Below are 20,114 nucleotides of genomic sequence, written 5' to 3'. Positions count from 1 at the left end.
TCTCCTAAGGCTGTTCCAGCCCATAATACTCTCCCTGTCTCCTAAGGCCTCTCCATCCCATAATACTGCCAGACGCCTGACCTGTGGGCCAAACCCCAGCCCGTTCCACACATGTGTCAGCGCTGCTGGTCTCCCTCCCTGTCCCTCCTCCCTCCCTGGGTCGGAGCTTTTCCTCCAGGGCTGGCGCTGCCCCTCTCCCAGCCCCACCCTGTGCCTGCCTGGCCCTTACTTCCCCTCCAGCCTTCTCCCTGGCCCTTTCTCCACCATTGGTTCTTCATTCTGTCTCCCTCGTCTGCCTTTCCTGCACTTCTCCACCTCCATATTAGTCCGTGGGATTGGACATCAGCCTCATGGGGAGAGAGTGCCCCCAGAGGGCAATGGGCCAGTCACTGCCCCAAGGCTGCCTGCTTGACCCAGCACCATGGAAACGTGCCCAGCCTGCCTATTGCTAGTTCCCCTGACTCTAGTTCTGCTCAATAGCCGGGCTCATCTGGACGATTCACCTGGAGTCCTTGCTGGCTTTCAGAAGAGTACTGCCAGCAAGCCCAAAGCCCTCCATAAGACCTTGATGGAAGGAGCTCCTATTTATGGGATTTCTAAAGTGCCTTTCAAATTTCATTGGCCCTCAATCACCCAATAAGTAGATACAGTGAGCCCCATTGCACAGGGGCGGAAACAGAGGCTCACAGAGGTTAGCTGGCCAATGTCACATTGCTAAGAAGTGACAGCCGAAATTACTAGCCAGGTTTGTTTGATTCCAAAGTCCTGGAAACCTTGGTTTTTCTCTAAACCCCGGGTGAGAATTCTGGAAGGACAGCACGGGACAACTGTTTCAGCCTCTGGTATCTAGGGCCTGCTGAAAGAGAAGCGAAGCCTCTGAGGGGCTTACCTCTTCTTTCCCAGTCTTCCGCGGAACTCCAGTTGGCAACCTTGCAGAGCTTTTCTGTGAGGTAGTACAGGCCCGAAAAGGAAGCACAGCACCTCTGCCCTCATTTGGGATGCTCACCTCTGTCCCGATTCTCCTGAATTGCATCTCACGACCAATGCCTTCTATGACTTCCCAACTCTTCTCTGATCCGCTGGAAGAACCTAAGAACCAAGGGACCATCCCCTCCTGCCGTGTTGGTGGACGTGAGGGTACTAACTGTCACAGGAATAAGTAGGGAGAGGGTCATGGCCAACTGCAGGGAGTCTAAGTCATTCTGTGTGTGCTGTGAGCCACTGACAGTGCTGCTGACAGCTCCCGGGGGGGGGGGGTGTTTGGGGAACAAAGCAATTGGAAACAGGAGTGCAGTTTTCAGCCTCAGCCACACTGTCCAGCACAGGAGACCAAGGCAAGGGTAAAATGAGGGGTCAGAAGAGCCATATGTAGATTAGGATGGCGGGGGGTACTGAGGAAGGAAGAGCAGAGATAGTGAGGCAGATTCCAGGTGGGACAACAGAAGAGCTAGTTGGCTCATGTGAGGAAGAAGGGAAGAGGGGATAAGGAAGCCAGGGATAGATGTGGAGATGCATCACATACCCGTGCCCCAGATGAGAAGCCCACGACAGACCAAAGTGCGGATACTACTGAAGTCCATCTTGGCAAACCAATGAGTTTTATTGGGGTTACTTACAGGAGCAGAAATGACTCAGAGACAGCTGCATTAACAAAGCCCACCCCAGCTCACAAAGACTAGGAACCTGAAACACACTGGAGAGCTTGCAGATAGCTCAACAGGCTGGAGAGTGTTCTTTCTGGTGCCCAGTTGGCCTAACCTCTTCTAAGAAGTGCGGCTGATTGATTTCTACTTCTTTCAGGCAGCTGAGCCTCATCTTCAGAACTTGGTTTCCCTTAGTCCCTCTGAACTTTCATGGCTGACCCTGACAGGGAGAGGCCAAGTAAAACTGGCCAGTTTTAGGCACTTCCTGAAATTATTTTGTGTTGTTTACCTTCCTGTTTAAGGAGCCTCCCTGCAGGGTGGAGTGTTTCAATCTCAGAAGCAACTGTTAAACAAGATATAATAAAGGTAAGGAGTCTTATGGGCTTGGCAAGGCCTTAGGCGGCCAGAGGAAAAAGCACCTGGGGATGGCACCCGGCTGCATGACAGCCGAAAGTGGGCGGCAAGTTTCCTAAGGCTGGAAGTGAGGATGGAGCCACTTCCTGGCTGGGTGGCCTTTAGACCTCAGATTGCCCGTTGTTTGTTCCTCGACAGAGGGCTAACCGTTCCCAGAGGCGGTGATAGTAATTAAATAAAATGAGGCACCTTAGGAAAGCATGGTGGAGCACATGTGATCTCAACACTTCAGAAGCTGAGGCAGTGGGACTGAGAGTTCAAAGACAGGCTGGGATACAGTGGAGCAGCCTGTCTCTAGAAAGCAAACTAGGTGCAGTGGCGCAGGCCTTTAGTGCCAGCACTCCAGAGGCAGAGGCAGAATCTCTGTGAGTTTGAGCCCCAGCCTGACCACATAGTGCCAGAACAGCCCGGACTACGAAGTAGAAAGACCCCGCCTCAAAAAGAGGTGGTGGTGGGGGTTAGACACATTATGAGCATTGTATTGAAATCCTGGTGTACAGAAAGTTTATTTGCATATATGTGTATATATATCGAGAGAGAAGATTTCTTTCTTTCTTTTTTCTTTTTTTTCCCCTTGAGACAAGATTCCTCTGTGTAGCCCTGACTATCCTTGTTCTGTAGCCCAGGCTGGTCTTGCCTGACTCTGCCTCTCAGAGTACTGGGATTAAAAGTGTGTGTCACCGTAAAGGTGTGTCTGGCTTGGACCTTTTCTTTATTCTCCAGGTTGGCACTGAATTCTAAATCCTGCGGTAGGCCCCAGAGTAGTTTAGGACTATAGGTGTCTGTCAGAATAACAGAATGGTAGGAGAGGGGCAGGGATATTTTGTTTTAATGCTTTCTTTTTTCTGTACTGGACATTGGACCCAAAGACTATCCTTGGCCCTCTGTTTATCTTGCAACAGATATCTCAGTTGCCCAGGCTGGCCTTGAAGACTGTCCTGCCTCAACCTCCTGAGTTGACTAATGTTCTTACTTTCACCTAAGATTTTCTCTTCTTCCTCCTTGGAATGCTCCTTGGTATAAAACGGGGCAGGCCCAGAGCATGTGAGAATGGGGGGTGGGGCATGGGGTGGATGGGGGCTCTGGGTTTCTCACATCTGCCCTCTTCTTGCTGTGTGGCATTTTTGAAAATGGCGGAGATTCGGGCTTTCTCAAATCTCCAGTCTGTTGCTTGCCAGGTGCTGTTCCTCTGCCTCCGATACCTCTTTGATCTAGTCTTGCTTCAGTTCTCACGGTGGTGAGATGTGTGGAAACAGTTCTGGGCTCTGATGTCATAGGTTTCAGGGTAGGGGCAAGCTGCTTCCATCTACTTCCACAGGCCTGACCACACTTCTCCCTGCTACAGCTGTTCCTAGGGCACAACACTTTCTCTTCTTTGGACTCTGCCTACCTGATTTCCCTACACTTCTAGCCTACAGGTATGTCTGGACAAACCTCATCGGGCAACTTTCAGGGGCTTCCTTAAGTTGACTGCCAGCACCTCCCTCTACTTTCCTCTATCTTCAGTCTTACAATAGATACAATTTGCTGTGGTCCTCACTAGATAGTCAAGTTCTTCACAAGATCTGCCTGTTCATTCAGTGAGTCTTTATTGAGTACTTTCCCTGTGCCAGACACTTCTGGATGCCAGTAAATACATCAATGAAACAAACAAACAAAAAGCCTTGCCCCCTCCCCCAAGGAGCTTACATTTTACCTAGGGAGATGAAGGAAGACAGATTTTACATACAAAAATTAGAATAAATAAGTAAGTTACATGGTCTGTTAGGTGTTACATGCTGGCATGCTGCCTTAATTACTCTGGAATTGACTCGATGCCTGTATATAAAATACTCATTGTTTTCAATGCATTTGTTTATTTAGTTTCGAGGTGGTAGAGATTACACTTAAGGACTTGCAAATGCTGCCCTCAAATGCATGGTTCTCCAACCTCAGAAGCCATAGAGCTGGGATTATAGACACATGCACACCAGACCCAGACCCTTCAAGTTACTTTTTTAATTTTTTTTTTTTCTTTTTTGAGATGAGGGTCTCACTATCGTGGCTGACCTGGCTACGTAGACCGCTCTGGCCTAGCACACTGGATTAGAGGCACAGGCCACCACAGCTGGAAACTTTTTGGAGACAGTCTCACGTATCCCAGAACTCAATGTGTAAGTGAGAATAATTTAGAACTTCTGATCCTGTCTCCACTACTTTGATTCTTTCATTCTTTGAGACAGGGTCTCTCTGTGTAGCCCTGGCTATCTGGAACTCTCTATGTAGACAAGGCTGGCCTAAAACTCCAGAGAACTGCCTATCTCTGCCACCACTGTGCTGGGATTGAGGGATTAATGACGTGTGCCACCAGGCCTCCAGTTCTTGGGTGCTGGAATTACAATCATACAACGCCAGGCCAGGTTAAGTGGTGCCGGGATGAAACCCAGGGCTTTGTGAATGCAAGGCAAGCACTCTATCAACTGAGCTTCTTCCAAACTCCACAGGCCCCAACCTCCACCCCCACACCCCCAAAAATACATTTTCAAGATTCTGTTTAGCTCTGTTTGGGTAGGACAATATCCTGAGATTCTGCCACTCAACCTCTCCTGCCGGGAAGAGCACAGATCTTGAATCCTGAGGAAGAGAGGTGCTTGGGACAGATACTGACAGCAGCCTGTCTTTAGAGCAGCTGGTGTTAAGGGTCTGGTGGGCATTGACTCCGGTGGACCTGGATTGAGATGCTAGCCTATTGCTGACGAATCGAGGTTAGTTCCCTGTTTTGGCCACCAGGGGTCATTTTACCCCTGTAAATCACCAACTGAGGCTCGTAAAGACACAAAAGGCCCAAATCTTAATGGAAACACAGAAGCACTTGGGAAATCTCTCTGCATTGTGAGATGCGGGCACACATAGTGCGTATATGACATGACAGTAATTATCAATGTCAAGAACTAAAACCGTTCACCACCCCAACTCTGCAGCCCCTCCTAACAACCCAACCCTACTTGGGTAGAGGAAATAAAACTATTTCGCTAGCCCCCTGCTTACTAAGAAGACAGGCTCTTTCTGTCCTCCCATCTCCCCCTTACTTCCTTGTACACCCTTCTCTCCTGGCTGACACTGTCCCTTCTCCTTCCCTAAAAATGCTCCATCCTGGCCCTGGGTATTTGTGTCCTCCAGAGAGCAATTTGCTGAACAGTGCCCTCTTCCTAGACCCATATGTCCTAGAGGATGTGAACTCTAACATTTTGGAACAAATAATCTCAAAGTGTGATCCAGAGACCAGCTCTTTGAGGAAGTCCTTGAGGTCAAAACTATATTCATAATGCTAACATGTCCCTTGTCCTTTTCACATTCATTCTCTCACCACTATATAGGGAAGCTTCCGGGAGTTTCATGAAACATGATGGCATTACTCTTCTCATCGATAAATGGAGTGTGTGTTTCCATATTTCCATGTTTCAAGAACACATTGGCCTTAACTAAGAACATGATGAACATCGCAAGGAAAAAGAAGAAACAAAAGCTCTTCCAGTTCCTCAATTTTTGCACAAAGGGATTTGAGACCACCAAATAGTTTGAGGACTGATGTTTGATGGCAAAAATGGTAAGGGTCAGAGAAAGAGAAGAGAAGAAGAGAGGTGAGGAGAGGGAGGAGAGAGGAGAATGATATAAGGGAAGGAGAGAAGGAGGGGTGAGGAGAGGGAGGAAGGAAGAGAAAAGGGGGGAGTACGGGGAGAATGAGTGAGGAGAGAGAGAGAAGCAGAGTCTGGAGGCTATGTAGAAACAGCCTTTCTCAAAAAATAAAAACCCCATGAAATATCAATTGCAGCTGGGCATGGTGCACATTCTTGTAAGCCCAGCACTTAGGAAGAGCTGCAACAGGAGGATCAAGAATTTAAGGCTGGGCATGGTGGCGCGGGTCTTTAATCCAGCATCCAGAAGGCAGAGGCTGGTGGATCTCTGAATTTGAGGCCAGCCTGGTCTACAAAGCGAGTTCCAGGACAATCAGGGTTATTACACAGAGAAAAACAAAACAAAACAAAACAAACAAACAAACAAACAAAAAACACAGTGTAAGCCCAAAGCTGGTTGTAGTGGCATATGTCTTTCATTCCAGCACTCAGGAGGCAGAGGCAAGCAGATCTCTGAGTTCGAGGCCAGTCTGGTGTACATAGGGAGTTCCAGGACAGCAAGAGCTACATAGTAAGACCTTGTCTTGAAAAAAAAAAAAAAAAAAAAAAAAACAATAACAAATATAAAAAAGAGTTCAAGGCCAGCCTCTGCTACATACCAAGTTCAGGTCAGCAAGTCCATATAAGGAGTGGGAGTGGGGAGGAGAGGTGGGGGAAGGAGGGAAAGGGAGAAGTGAGACTGAACATTAAAGCCAGAGGATGGAAAAGGCCAGAGAGTGGTGGAAGGAGAAAGGATGACCTAGAAAAGGGACCAAGAACTAGGACTTGAGAGGGACTCGACCCACAAGCTCTGCCCTCACGCTGGGCGTCAAGTCTAAACTGTCACAAGTCGCGAAACAGGTCAGAACCCAGTTTAGTCAAATAAGCCTTTGTATTATTCCTCCCACCTGAGCAGGGAAGCCAAGTGGAAGTGAGGGCCGGTATCTCGGTGTCCGTGGCCCCCCTTCAGCTCGGAAGGCGGCAGATGAGGCTAGGATGCAGTTCAAGGGGAATGCACTGGCCCGGCCTGCACAGGCAGTGGGTTCTAGGTTCCACCACCAGCCCTGAGTTTTGTTTGGTTTTTGAAGATGACAGATGAACTTTTGAGTAGTTGATTCACCAAGGTTAGGGGAATCTTCAGTTCTCAGACCGATGACCTAAATCCAGGCGACCGTCTTCTGTTCCATGTACCAGCTCTTCGCCGCGGGCATGCTCACTGCGTGGCTTCCTACAGGCTGGAGCAGGGTCCTCTGGGTAATAACCAGAGGCCGACGCCATCACCAGCAGCATTCTTCCTTTCCTATACGCTTGCTTACACACTTGTTCCCTTCTGCCTGCTAGAGCTGGAGTTGCTTCAAAGTCCACGTGCCCAGCCCACCTCCCTCAAATGTACACCCTAAACCCTGCGTCCTTTCAGAGGGCTGAATCCTGGGGGGACCGCATGGTGGGTGTCCCCGGATTGGCAGGCTGGAGCAGACCCTGACTGGTGGCGTCCTGCCCAGGGTTTTGTGTGCTTTCTGAGGGTGGTTCGGCAAGCACCCCTCTTGCCCCATTGGTAGCCACAGCCCTGGTCTGGAGCGGGGTGCCCAGGTTGCGAAGGGTGTTGCGGAAACCCTCGGCGCTGAAGTAGTACACCAGCGGATCCAGCACGCAGTTGGCGCTGGCCAGCAGCACCATTACCATCAGCACGCCCCGCACCTGATCGCGGGCCTGAAGGCTGGACTCCACCAGGTCGGCCCGCAGCAACCCGTAAACCGCCAGCGTGGCGTTGTAGGGCACGAAGCACAGCAGGAAGATGATGAGGTTGGCCAGCAGGAGGCGCACGGTCTTCTGTCGCCGGTGGCTCTGAGTGGCGTCGGGCCTCGCCAGCGTCCAGAAGACCCGGCCCGACGAGTAGACGACGGCCGCCAGGGGCAGCAGAAAGCCCAGCGTCTCGGCCAGCAGCAGGAGCGGCAGCAGCCTGCCCTTCCACAGCTCGTCGCTGAAGCTCTCGAAGCACAGGCTCACGGTGATGTTCTTGTACTGGCAGGGGGACGGGCTGTGCACGCGGGCGGCCGGCACGGCGAACAGCAGGATGAGCGCCCACACGCCCAGGCAGAGCCGCCGCGCCACCAGGGGCCGCCGCAGGTGGCGCAGCCGCAGCGGGTGCACGATGGCCGCGTAGCGGTCCACGTTGATGAGCATCAGAAAGATGCAGCTGCCGTACATGTTCATCTGGAAGATGGCGCCCGACGTCTGGCACAGGAAGTCCGGGAAGGGCCAGTGGTGCCGCGCGTAGTAGGAGAGGCGCAGGGGCAGCGACAGGGTGAAGAGCAAGTCGCTGGCCGCCAGGTTGCACATGTACACGCTCACCACCGAGTGTACACGCAGTACACGCAGCAAGACCCAGAGAGCCAGAGCGTTGAGAGGGAGACCGGTCGCCAACACCAGGCTGTAGACCACCATGTGCAAGCGATGTGTACCCCGGTAGTCACGGCACTGGGGCACAGAGCTGTTGGTAGATGAGGCATTGGCTGAAGAATTGGCAAACATCGCGTCCAAGTGGGAAGGGAAACTAGGCTGAGGCATCATGGCGAACACCAAGGTCCGGGCATGGCTTTCACCTCCAGGGCGGTAGCCTGGTGACTGTACAAAGGCTGTCCCCAAGCAGGCAGAGGTGAGACATGAGAGTGTGGTCTTTGACCTCAGGAGCCGATGGCTGGCCAAGGCTGGAAGCCTGGTGCCACAACTTCTTCAGCAGCGGAGACCTGGGCTAGGAAGGAGAATCAAAAATAAAGTTACCAGAGATCAGAACCCTGGTCCAAAAACGCTTAGCCCACGTGCCTGGCCTCCTGAGTTCCTTCCCAGCCTCAAGGCTCTTCTGTCCGTCTTTTCCCACCCTTACAGGGCAGAATGGCTTTTTGTAGCTCCTTTCATTCCTACGGTGACATACCCAGGTCCTGTTGTCATGGGTTCCAGACGGGCTGGGCGTTGAGTGCCAGCTTTGCCACACTGCTTAGCTTTGTGGCCTCAGAGAAGTCCTTCTCTCTGAATTTCATTTCCCTTATCTGGTGAATATGAGGGAATTTGGGTGGCCTCTGCTTCAAGACATTAAGTAAGATTAAAATGCTTCAATTGCTGCCCTTAGACCCTGTCTTCTTCCTTCCTTCTCTTAAAAGCTTACGGAATCCTCAGAAGGTTTGAGCCTGTCCACAGTAATGCGCGAAACGAAGGCCTTGTCTCATCCACCTACTTCACGTTCCATTAGAGGAGGACTACAAATATGTATAACAGGTGGGGAGAAGGCCTCGGAGGACTTCCTCTGGGCCTGGGGCTGGGCTGGCAGCCTATTATCTAAGGAATAAAGTTCAGAGTCTCAAGTGCAGTACAAAACTCCCAGTCCTGGTCATCCTACTTCACCTTTTCCCTTGTGGCCTGGGTTTGGTCAGAGACCCCGCCGGATTCGCCTTGACTGACTAATCCTCTATTTCTTCATCTATAAAATGGAAATAAGAGTGCATTGGCGTACTCCAGGGCAGCTGCCATCAGCCTTGGCCAGAGGCGTATTAAGAGCACTTTAGCATTCCCGTTAGGAAGGTGCCCAGGAGGCCCCAACGCAGTGATTCTCAAGTTTCCTAAGGTTGAGACCCTTTAACACGGCTCCTCACGTTGTGGTGACCTCCCAACCATAAAATTATTTCACTGCTACTTCATAACTGTAGTTTTGCTACAGTTATCGATCACAATGTAAATATCTGCTATGAAGGCTGTCTGGTATGTGATTCTGGCACAGGGGTCGAGACCCACAGGTTGAGGACTGCTTCCCCAAGGGCTGAGCTTCCTCAAGTGCTGCCCGTGTGAGCAATCAATCCTTCTTTAAGCCTTGGTGCACAAGAGAATCAACCGGCTCTTCCTCTGTCCTCAACCAAGGACAGCCATCGAACTTGCTGTGCAGCTGGGGCTGGTCTCGAACTCCTGAACCTCCTGCCCCAACCTCCTGAGTACTAGGATTACATCCTCAGCTCTATCTTTACTTTTAAATCTTATTTTATGGGTCCCCCCCACACACAAAGACATAGTCTATGTTTCCTGGGTTGTGAGGCAGAATGTGTACACAACGTTTTGCTTATTAATCATCTGCCAGGGGTCAAGGGTTATTTCTGTGTTCAACTGCTTAATAATAATATTGCTGTGAGCATAGGTATCTTGACGGCTTCTTAGGGAAAGGACTCGTCTTCGGTTCTGAGGCATTATCTCCAAATGGAGAGAGAGCTCAGTGGTTAAGAGCACTGACCTCTTCCAGAGGTCTTGGGCTGATTTCCCAGCACACCCATGGCAGGCAGCTCACAAACCATCTAAAACTGCCATCCCATGGGATCCTATGCCCTCTTCTGGTGTGCAGACATTTATGCAGACAAAACACCCATGTATATACACAAAATACAAAACCATTTCTTTCCAAAAGGGTTGGTTAGATGGCTCAGTGGGTAGAGGTACCCGTCCCCAGGCCTAGCCACCTGAGCTGGATTCCAGGGCCTCATAAAGTGGCAGGACAGAGCCAACCCTTGAGAGTTATTGTCTGACCTACACGTGTGCCAGTGGCACATGCATGCCTGTGTACATACACAAAGTAAGAGTTATTTATTAAAAGGCACTATTGAAATTGTTGCATTACAATTGTGATGGTGGCTCAATGATAAACCATTTGTCTACATAGTCGAGGCCCTGTGTTTTATCTCCAGCATCTCAATAAATAAATTATTTCAATAGCTAAATTTATTTCAATAAACAAATTATGTGGAACTAAGTTGTAAGCCTGACTATATCAAATTTATGGGGGTTTTTTGTTGTTTTTGTTCTCCCTCCAGCAAACAGCTTCTCAAGATTTATAGGAAGCACAGTGAAACAGTTAAAAGGGATTACATATTTCCTTTATAAAATACCAATTTCAGTAATATTTCAATGGAAATATAAGCCGGTCGCGGTGGCACACACCTCTAATCCCAGCACTCAGGAGGCAGAGGCAGGTGTACCTCTGTGAGTTCTAGGGCAGCCTGGTCTATAAAGTGAGTCCACGGACAGCCCTCCACGTGTGGGTTCCATGTTTACAATATATGTTCAGCCAACCTCATATAAAACAAATGTTTTAGAAAATCTGCACCTGGCCAGGCATGGTGGTGCATGTGGTAGATATGCAGGATCTCTGTGAGTTTGTGGCCAGCCTCATCTACATAGCAAGTTTCAGACCAGCCAAAGGTTATACAGTTAGATGCGTCTAATAATAATAATAATAATAATAATAAATCGAAATAAAAAAGCTAGGTGCAGTGGCACATGCCTGTAATCCCAGCACTCGGGAGGTAGAGGCAGGAGGATCTCTGTGAGTTCCGGGCCAGCCTGGCCTACAAAGTGAATCCAGAACAGCCAAGGCTACACAGAGAAAACCTTTCTCAAAGAAAAAAAAAAAAAAAAAAAAAAGTCAGGCCTAGCAGTAGACAGCTATAGTTCTAGCACTCAGAGGCCAAAGCACGGCTAGAGAAGTGGCTCAGTGGTTAAGAGCACTTGCTGCTCTTGCAGAGGATGTGGGTTTCCAGCACGCACATGATGGGATTACAACTCCAGTTTCACAGGATACAATGTCCTTTTCTGAGGGCTACACATGGTATACCTACCTACATAGGCAAACCACATGAGAAAAAAAATGAATACAATTAAGAATGTTCTTAGAGACTAAAGCAGAAGGAAATTGAAGCCAGCTTGGGCTACTGTCTCCAGAGAGAGAGAGAGAGAGAGAAAGAGAGAGAGAGAGGGAATGTTGCAGCCTGGGCTACAATGGGACCCTGTCTCAAAAAATGGCCAAGTGTGATTCCTCACACCTGTAATGCCAGCACTTAGGAATATTGCCCAGAATTCAGCCTGGGTTACAGAGGGAGACTTTGTCTCTAAAACAAAACCAACCAGACACACAGACAGGCAGACAGATTGCATCCATCTGCTTGGAGGCAGGATTATCACTTGAACCTGGGGGCTAAAATCAGCCTGGGAAACACAGCAGGACCCCATCTCAAAAGACAAAACAAAACACAAAAAAGCACCTGTCTTCAATACATATGTAGACATTTTCCTTGTCATTATTTCCTCAAAAATACAGTATTTACAAGGTCTGTCAGAACTCAGAAGGCTGAGGCAGGAAGATCCCAAGTCCAAGTCTAGCCTGGGCTGTAAGAGGAAGATCAATGAGTTCAAGGCCAGACTAGTCTATACAGCAAGTTCCAGGACAGTAGGGTTACAGAGAGAGCTCTGTCTAAAACAAACAAACAAACACACACAAAAACTTTTTTTTTTAAAGTACTCTATGCTCTACAAGAGGACCTGGGTTTAATTCTTAGCACCCACATGGCAGCTCACAACTCTCTGTAACTCCAGTTCCAAGAAATCCAATGTCTTCTTTGACTTCCACGGACACTGCACACATGTGGTGTACAAGCAAGCAAAACATCCCTACACATAAAATAAATATAACTCTTAATTAAAAAAAAAAAAAAAAAAGCAGGGTGTGGGGCACAGGCCTGCAATTCCAGGGGCTGAGGCAGCTGACAGGGAAACCCTTTTCCAAAACACAAACATGGCAGGATGCCGCCATGCCCCCTCACGTGAATGTGTGTGCGTGTGTGCTCACACACACAGAGAGACAAAGAACGGAATAAAAACAACAACCAAAATATGTTTACATTGAATTGTATAGGTTATAAGCAACTAGAGACAGAGAGATGATTTGCGTGAAGAAGGGGGTGACCTATTAGATTGCCCTAAAACTCAGCAACCAAGGGGAGCCTTGAACTCCTGCTCCTCCAGCCACCGTCCCCCAAGTGCTGGGCTTCCAGGCTCATAATACCTGTCCTGGGCTTAGAGTGTTAATGTCTGTAGGACAATATGTATAGGATTTATGGCTGCACGAATTTTGGCATCTGAAGGGGTCTGGAAACCGACTCCCCACAGATGCAGAGAAACCAAGTGAGATGTGAGCACACTCACCGACTGTTCCTCTGCCGGACGCCAGCAAGTTCTACACAGACCTCGTGCTCCTAAGCCTCTGTCTTTGCGGCCGGTGTCCTTCCTCCCACTGTCCACCTGACAAACCCAGTCATCTTCCAAACAGCCGTGGCCTCTTTCCTGGCTCTGCCCTGGCAGGGCAGCGGTGGTCCACCCCTTTCTCTGTACCACCCAGGGTTTGGGGTACACAGATCCCTCAGCTGTTCCTGCGTGGATGGTGAGAGCTAGTTCTCAGCCGCTCTCGCTAGACTGTGAGCTCCGAGGAGGGGCTTCAGAAGGTGGCGCTTCACCTTTGCCGCCTCAGCATCTACGTCTGGACGGGTGGGGTGTGAAGTCACAGCTGCCAGTCAGCAGACCCCAGCCATGCTTTGCAGGTACTGTCTAACGCTTCCCACAGTTCTTTGAGGTGGGTGTCTGGTCTTCGCTGTTATAGGAAAGACAACAAAAGCGCAAGAGCCGGTTCCCGAGGAACGGAGTCAGGATCCGAACCTAGGACCGCCCAGCTCCAAAGTCCACACTGCACATTGCAGCTCCCAACAAGAGTGAATAGGAGGCTTTGTGGATGGGTGCTGCATAGAGCACCTGGTCTTTTATAATTGCTCATATGAAATCTATGCCCATGGGAAACTTATTTCATTTCCTCATTTGTCCAATTGACATTCATTTCAATAACTCACTTCCTTTTCAGTTGTCTCAGAAAGCTGGTAGCAAACACCCATCTCTCTTTCACACACACACACATAGATCCTTCCTTACAATTTTTCTTCTACGTACTTAAGCACTTAAACCAGGAATGCTAGTGCATTCCTGAAGTCCCAGCTACTCAGGAGGCTGAGATAGGAGGAGGCCAGGAGTGAGGACCAGCCTGAGGCAGAAGGGACACCTGCTCTCAAAAAGAAAAGCCACTTAGCTTGCTGCTGTTAAGTGCTTTTAACCCATCAGCTGTTTTGTGTCTTTATCCTTTCCCTCAGCTACACGGTAAAGCCCTAGGGTGAGGACCACATTCTTAGACACATACTTCAGCCCCTGCACTTAGGCCCCCCAGAGTGAATCTCTTTGGCCGCTTGGAAGGAAAATGGTTTCCATCCAACAAAGAATTAACCCTTTCTTAGTGCTACTGTAGCCACCGATCCATTTACCACACTTCTGCGTCTGCTCCGTTACCGACTGAACAGGCCATATGGGAAACACTTGCATCACGGTTTCGGTAAGGGGGCTGGAGAGATGGCAGGTGAGAGGCAGCACCGCTCTCACAGAGGACCAGAGTCCGCTTCCCAGCATTCCAAGGGAAGAGCACCCACGTGGAAGCTCACACTTGTCTGCGACTCTGATTCCAAGGTACTCTGATTCCAAGGTATCTGACACCCTCACACAGACATGCAGGCAGACAAAGCACCACTGCACATAAAATAAAGGAAATAAATTACAAAAATTAATATATTTTTTTCAGAATTTATCTTTGAAAACAGTTTATGGGTAAAACAGCAAGATCTTATCATTTTTAACCATTACTTGTAAAATCAACAACTCCTTACAATTAGGAAGAACATTCCATACACTGAGTGAAGGCAGGAATGCATTCTTTTCAAGAATTCCAAGTCTTTCTGTTAAGATAAGTTAGAAGGTTCAAACAGACAAACATGGATTCTTTGAGCCGCTACTTAAAGATGAACCAAGGGATTCCCTAGAAAAGGAAACGGCAATGCTCTCATTACCCATCCCAAAGAGAAGTTCTTGGGCTTCTTGACAATAGAGTCTGTGAAAAAGCTGTCTCTTTCCAACAGACAGAAAGGCCAAGCTGCCAGGCTCCCGCCAGGCCCCTTACCACGTTCCCCTCCTTCCCTGAGCTCTCCCTGGGCTCCTGGCTCTGGAGCTGTATGGGCCCGGTGCCAGGCCAGATGGCAAAGATGGGGAAACCTGCCAAAGAGGAGGCAAACTGTAAGTGAAAAGCGGGATGTAGGTATGGGGGAGAGGTAGCTCAGACCCTCTCCCCAATCCTGCCTTGAAAACGAGGCCAGGTTTCGGGGGAGATGGAAAAAAAAAATCAAGCAGCTGCTGTCTCCAAAAAGAAGGAACAGTGAAGTTTCATTTCACATGCTAGGCGGGCCATGGAGGCCTTTAGAGGCCTAGTAACGTGGACACTGTCACATAAGCACACCAGGACACACATTTTCATGCAGACACACGGAGGCATGCATACATTAGCATACGAATCACTGTCTGTGTACCCATGCAGAGCCACGAGGGCCAGAAAAGAATGAGGAGCCCCATCCCCTGCCTGAGGGAAAATGTTATATAGATGCACATAGAATCAGGTTCTTTCATAAGCACATATCATGTCATACAGACACAAGCAAAAAATCTCAGCCCACAGGCATGGAGAGCCAAGAAACCACAGTCAACATAGAGAAACCAGAAGCACACTGCTTTCCACCCTTTCTGCCCTCGAATTGCCGCTGCTCAAATCACAGCTGACCGATTGCTCAAGGTGTCTGTCTTTCGGCTCCCACGTGCACATCTGGAGCCCATGTTCCTTACCTCCTCGGAACCTCTGGAACCTGTCCTGTCGCCCTCTGAGCTGGGCTGGGTGCTGCTCTTAGCTGAGATAAGGAAGAGGGGAAGGGCTATTTTCTGCCACAGGCAGGAAGTAAGATCTAAAAGTGGGCAGGAGGCTAGCTCATGATCTGTCCTGCACACTGCACCCCATGCTCCCTCTGCCCAAGGGAACCACTGTCCCCAGCACGTAGCCAACAATGCAGATGATTGCTGCAGACAAAAGGCTTACAGTAATGAAGACAGGAAGTGTCTGCCCACCACTGTCTCTCCGTCCCAGGCACCTTACTCCTTCTAAACATGCAACAAATGCCTCGCTCAGTGCCTCCCCTTACCAATTCACATCTCCCTGCCTTCTCCGTGTGGTCAAAATTCAGGTCTTTTCACCTACAGTTACCTCTAGGCTAGCCTCAGGTCATTTCTCAGCCAAAACACGGGAAACGCCACTCCTCTTAAGTGTCTAAGTTGCTACTTAAACATTTCTTCTGTTTCTGTTCAAGTGTCGCTGGGCAGGTGCGCCTCTCTCCTGACAGGCTCTGGCTGGAGAATGACATCACACCCATCCGCTGGGCTCCTCACAGGGTATTCTGAGAACTGTGACTTGGACTTGCTAGTTCTGTCCCAGCCTCAAGTGAGCTGGTATTCGCCTGTAATGCCGGTGGCACTTGGAAGGCAGAAAGCAGGAAGACCACCACACATTTCAGCCCTGGTCTACACAGCCAGGCTCAGACCACAAAAGAAAATCCCATGAAGGAAAAAAGAAAAAAAAAAAAAAAAAAAAAAAGACAAAACAACACCCAGGGTGGCGGCATACACTTTTCTATGTAGTGAGTTCAGGGCAGCAGAATTACAGGGTGAAACTATCTCTCACAACAAAACTAACCAGAAAGGTGTGTTGTTCCGGACCTTTCCTGTGCATAGGTTAATCCTGCCAGTCAGCTTCCCCGGAGACTGCGGAACAGGGAAAAGAGGGGAAGGTCTGTACTCAGGGGAGCCTAGAGTGAGGTCCAGCCTAGAGGCCTTCTATACCGCAGGGTACTAAGAGAGCCATCCCCTGGTTTCAGGCCCAAGTATCTTGCCTCATTACTGGGTCACTGGGGTCCTCTCTTCTCCCTGCCGGTGGCTGCTGTGCTTCTCCAGCCAAAATTCTGATTTCAGCCTCTCTCCACCAGTCTTTTTCTTCCTCCCTTCCAAAATCACCCTCAGCCTCCTCGCCCCAGGCACAATGATTTCCCTCCCTGCGTTAGTCTAACTCTCTTCAGTGGGTTTTCACTCTCCTCACCTACCTCTTTGTCTTTGAGATAGTTTCACAACACATCCCTTCTTTTTTAAATCTTTTTTTCTTTTAATTATTTCATTTTATTTACATTTGTGTTTCTGCTTCCATGCATGTCTGTGTGAGGGTGTCAGATCCCCTGGAAGTGGATGGAGTTTTAGACATTTGTTAACTGGGTGCTTGGATTTGAACCTGGGTCCATTTGGAAGAGCAGCCAGTGCTCTTAATCACTGAGCCATCTCTCCAACCCCCACAGCACATCTCTTGTTGACTTGGCATTCATGACAATTCTCCTGCCTCAGGCTCCAGGAGTGCTGGGAATACGCTCATCCTTCACAATGCTTCTCTGGGAAAGACAGAAGTCAAAGGTGACCCAGAGCCCAGTAATTAGTTTCCCCGATGTGTAGATGACAGCTTACCCATCTCTCCCTCCAACCTACCTTCCAAAGCTGGAAAAACAGGAAACAAAGTCCCAACCAAAAAAAAAAAAAAAAAAAAAAGTCACTGCCATAGGCTCAGCCGTCAGTGAGCTGTACCCTGCTTGTGTCTTACTCTTGCTTCAGGCTTGACAGGGCCTGCCCCTTCTGAATAATCTCCTGGAGCCTTTTAGGCTGGGTGACCTTACTCTGAACTTCCACCATACCACCGGCCCCAGAGGCCCACACCCTTTCATTTTTGGTGCTGGGAATGAACCCAGGGCCCTGTTCACATCAGGCAAACATTTTGCCTCTCCGCTATACCGGTATTCCCAACATTTCTCCCCTTTTCTGTTGTCTCCTCCGTGGCTTTTTAAAATTAATTAATATGCCCCACGGACATAAAACGTCTCTGGGTCAGTGGGGTAGATGCTGGAGGGAGCAGGGTAGGATGAACTGATTGCACCAAACATCACAGACTGAGCTGGCCTCTGGTGTCTGTCTCTGGCTGTTTGGGAAGTGGCGTCTGCCGTCACACTCCTTGCCTCCATTTCCCCCAGGGCTACGACTTCAGTTTAGCAGAAGCAAGAAGTAGAAGGCTGTGAGTCCTTTTCTGTCGTTGAGCCTCCATAACCATAGGCAGTAAGCAGGCAGTGGCCTGTGCCAGTATGCCAAAGGTCTCGGACAGCCTCCCACAGGTTCCCACACAGGCACAACAGCTCATTCCCTCCCGCTCACGAGCCATATTCTGTCAGAGGCATGGGGACAGAGAGACCACACAGCCCACCCCCCTTCTATTACAGATAAGCATTTCAGGTTGGGGCAGCGCTTCCTTGAGACCCATTCAAATATACCTAAAAGAGCTGGGGGCCCTGGGTTTACTCTCTAGCACAACCAAAAATAGATGAAACAGACCCGAGCATCGTGGCACACACAGTTATCAAGGAAGCTGACAGGATGGGGGGAGAGAAGGAAAATCACTTGAGGTTAGGAGTTGAAGAGCATCCTCGAAAGCATAATGAGACCTCATTCCCCAAAGTTCACCCAAAGTGTCAGAGGACTGGGCGGCAGCTCAGCTGCCAGAGCTTGCCCCACACGCTCTGAGCTCAACCTCCAGCACTTGCACAAACCTGGTGTGGTGGTGCATGCCTGTAATCCCAGGACTCCAGAGGGAGAGGGAGAGGGTTCAGGAGTTCAAGGTCTTCCTCGGCTACAAATAGATTTTGAGGCCAGCCTGGGCTACATCTCAAAAACGGGGGGTGAGGGGACCCAGTGGCAGGGCAAGTGCCTAGCTTCTACAGCATCCCATCCCCATCATCAAATAACCAAATAAAGAATACCTCGGTGAGCTGGGACAGACATCTTTCCCAGTAAGCTCATTAATCAACTTGAATCAGATCTTCTCCGTGTCTTCCAGGTTAGGACCTGGCGGTACAGGATGAGTGGGTAGGAGGGGAGCCAACCTCAGAGAGCTCAGGGTCAGCACGAAAACAGCAGCTGGAAAGATTTAGGGGAAGTCCCTACGGTGGCCCACAGTGGGGCTTCAGCCCTTCAGGTGTGCCAGGCATGTTGGCTGCCTCTTGAGGCTCCCCAGGGAAAGAGCTATCCACGTGGGGCGTCCCTCTCACCCCCCATTTGCCTTTTCACTTTATCCAGAAGGGTTTCCCAGAGCCTACCCGGCCCCGCCCCCCGCTCCCACATTCTCCATTCTCACCAATGTCCCCCACTTCTAGTGGGGCAGCCCCACTCATCACACACACACACACACCCCATACCTGTGTTCAGTTGCCCTTCCTCTGCCGCTGCCCCAAGTCCTCTTCCGCCGACACTCTGGGCTGGGCTGAACTTCGCTGGTAGGACCTGCTCCTGGGCGGGGCCTGACACACCCACCTCGGAGATCTCAGTACATCCCCCCCCCATCCCCCAGCTCTGTGCACTCACCCAACCCCGCAGAGTCAAAGAGGAGAAAAGCCTTGACCACAGACACCTTCCCGGCAGGCCCGAGAAGCAAGTCCTAAAAGGTGATGAAAACCCACCCCAACTCTAGTCACCCAACTCCCTGTAGCTCACAGACTTGCAATTTCCGGGAACTCCAGATGGCACACCCTCCCACTGACGGCTGATGACTAACACCCCCACCCCGCCACCCCGCCACCCCATGCTGCTTTCACCTGCCTCCTGCCTGCCTGACTCGCTTCCTCTCTTGGGACAGCTAGGTGGTTTAGCCTGTGTGGCTCGTGGTTGGCTCTTCCCCTGCCCGGGGCCCATAGGTAGGTATGCCAAGTGTTCTCCCTCCTCCTTGCCTGCCAGGACGCACCCAGTTCCGCCCGTCAAAGCAGTTGCCTGGCTGAGTGCTACCTTCTCTTGCTCTGTCTCCCTCAGGCTGCGAGCTCCCCCTGTACTAACACGCTGCTGAGCCATGAGCCATGGCTTGGTCACTCTCAGGACTGAAGGGACATGAGGATGCGCTATGCTAGTGTGCTTCCTCCTTCGTGAGGACTGAGTCCAGGATCTCATGTGCTTCTTGAGCAGGTGTCTAGCGCCAAGCCACACCCCAGCGCTACCGTTTAGAGCATGCTTCTTTTTTTTTTCTTTTCTTTTCTTTTGAGACAGGTCTCATTATGTACCTCTGGCTAGCTTGGAACTCACTATGTAGGCCAGGCTGGTCTCAAACTCACAGAGATCCTCCTGCCTCTGCTTACTGAGTGCTGGCATTGAAGGCGTGCACCACCACGATTGGCAATCTCTTGTTTTGTGTTTTTGTTTTTAAGAAAATTTTTTTCAAGACAGGGTCTCTTTGTGTAGCCTTCGCTGGCCTGGAACTCAGTCTATAGACCAGGCTGGCCTGGAACTCATAGAGATCCACCTGCTCCTGCCTCTCAAGTGCTGGGCTTACAGGTATGGGCCACCATCGCTTGGTTTAAAAGGAATTTCATGCTGCAGAAAACCACAGCTGATCACAATGCAAAGGTCAGCTGTTGCTGGTACACGCTACACCTCCAGCACCTAAGGTTCAGAGAACATCTCGGAAGAGGGGCAGGAAGAACCAGAGGAGCAGGAAGTCTAACTCGAGAAAAGACAGGAAGCTGCAGCCACGTACATCAGTAACTATGGCTGCCTAAATAAG

General features: G+C 50.0%; 1 protein-coding gene across 8 annotated transcripts; it reads right to left on the bottom strand.

Moving 5' to 3' along the window:
• Positions 1-3,623: 3,623 nt before the first annotated feature.
• Positions 3,624-19,058, bottom strand: Lpar5 (lysophosphatidic acid receptor 5). 8 transcript variants are annotated; one of them, XM_021636955.2, is made up of 3 exons: positions 18,763-19,056; positions 18,328-18,484; positions 3,624-8,462 (listed from the first exon to the last, which is right to left on the bottom strand). In XM_021636955.2, exon 3 carries the CDS (start codon positions 8,279-8,281, stop codon positions 7,124-7,126), a length of 1,158 nt encoding a protein of 385 aa, XP_021492630.1. In that variant the 5' UTR covers positions 8,282-8,462; positions 18,328-18,484; positions 18,763-19,056; the 3' UTR covers positions 3,624-7,123. The 8 variants fall into 8 exon arrangements, 5 of the variants coding, with proteins under 5 accessions (XP_021492630.1, XP_021492631.1, XP_021492632.1 ...); XM_021636956.2 differs by having other exon boundaries at positions 18,328-18,412; XR_002476401.2 differs by lacking the exon at positions 3,624-8,462 and adding an exon at positions 16,398-16,917 and having other exon boundaries at positions 18,763-19,058.
• Positions 19,059-20,114: the final 1,056 nt, after the last annotated feature.

This window comes from Meriones unguiculatus, chromosome 5 (assembly GCF_030254825.1).
Source record: "Meriones unguiculatus strain TT.TT164.6M chromosome 5, Bangor_MerUng_6.1, whole genome shotgun sequence".
Lineage (NCBI taxonomy): Eukaryota > Metazoa > Chordata > Mammalia > Rodentia > Muridae > Meriones > Meriones unguiculatus.
Note: the sequence above shows the minus strand (reverse complement) of the source record. Positions and strands in the feature narration are given on the sequence as shown.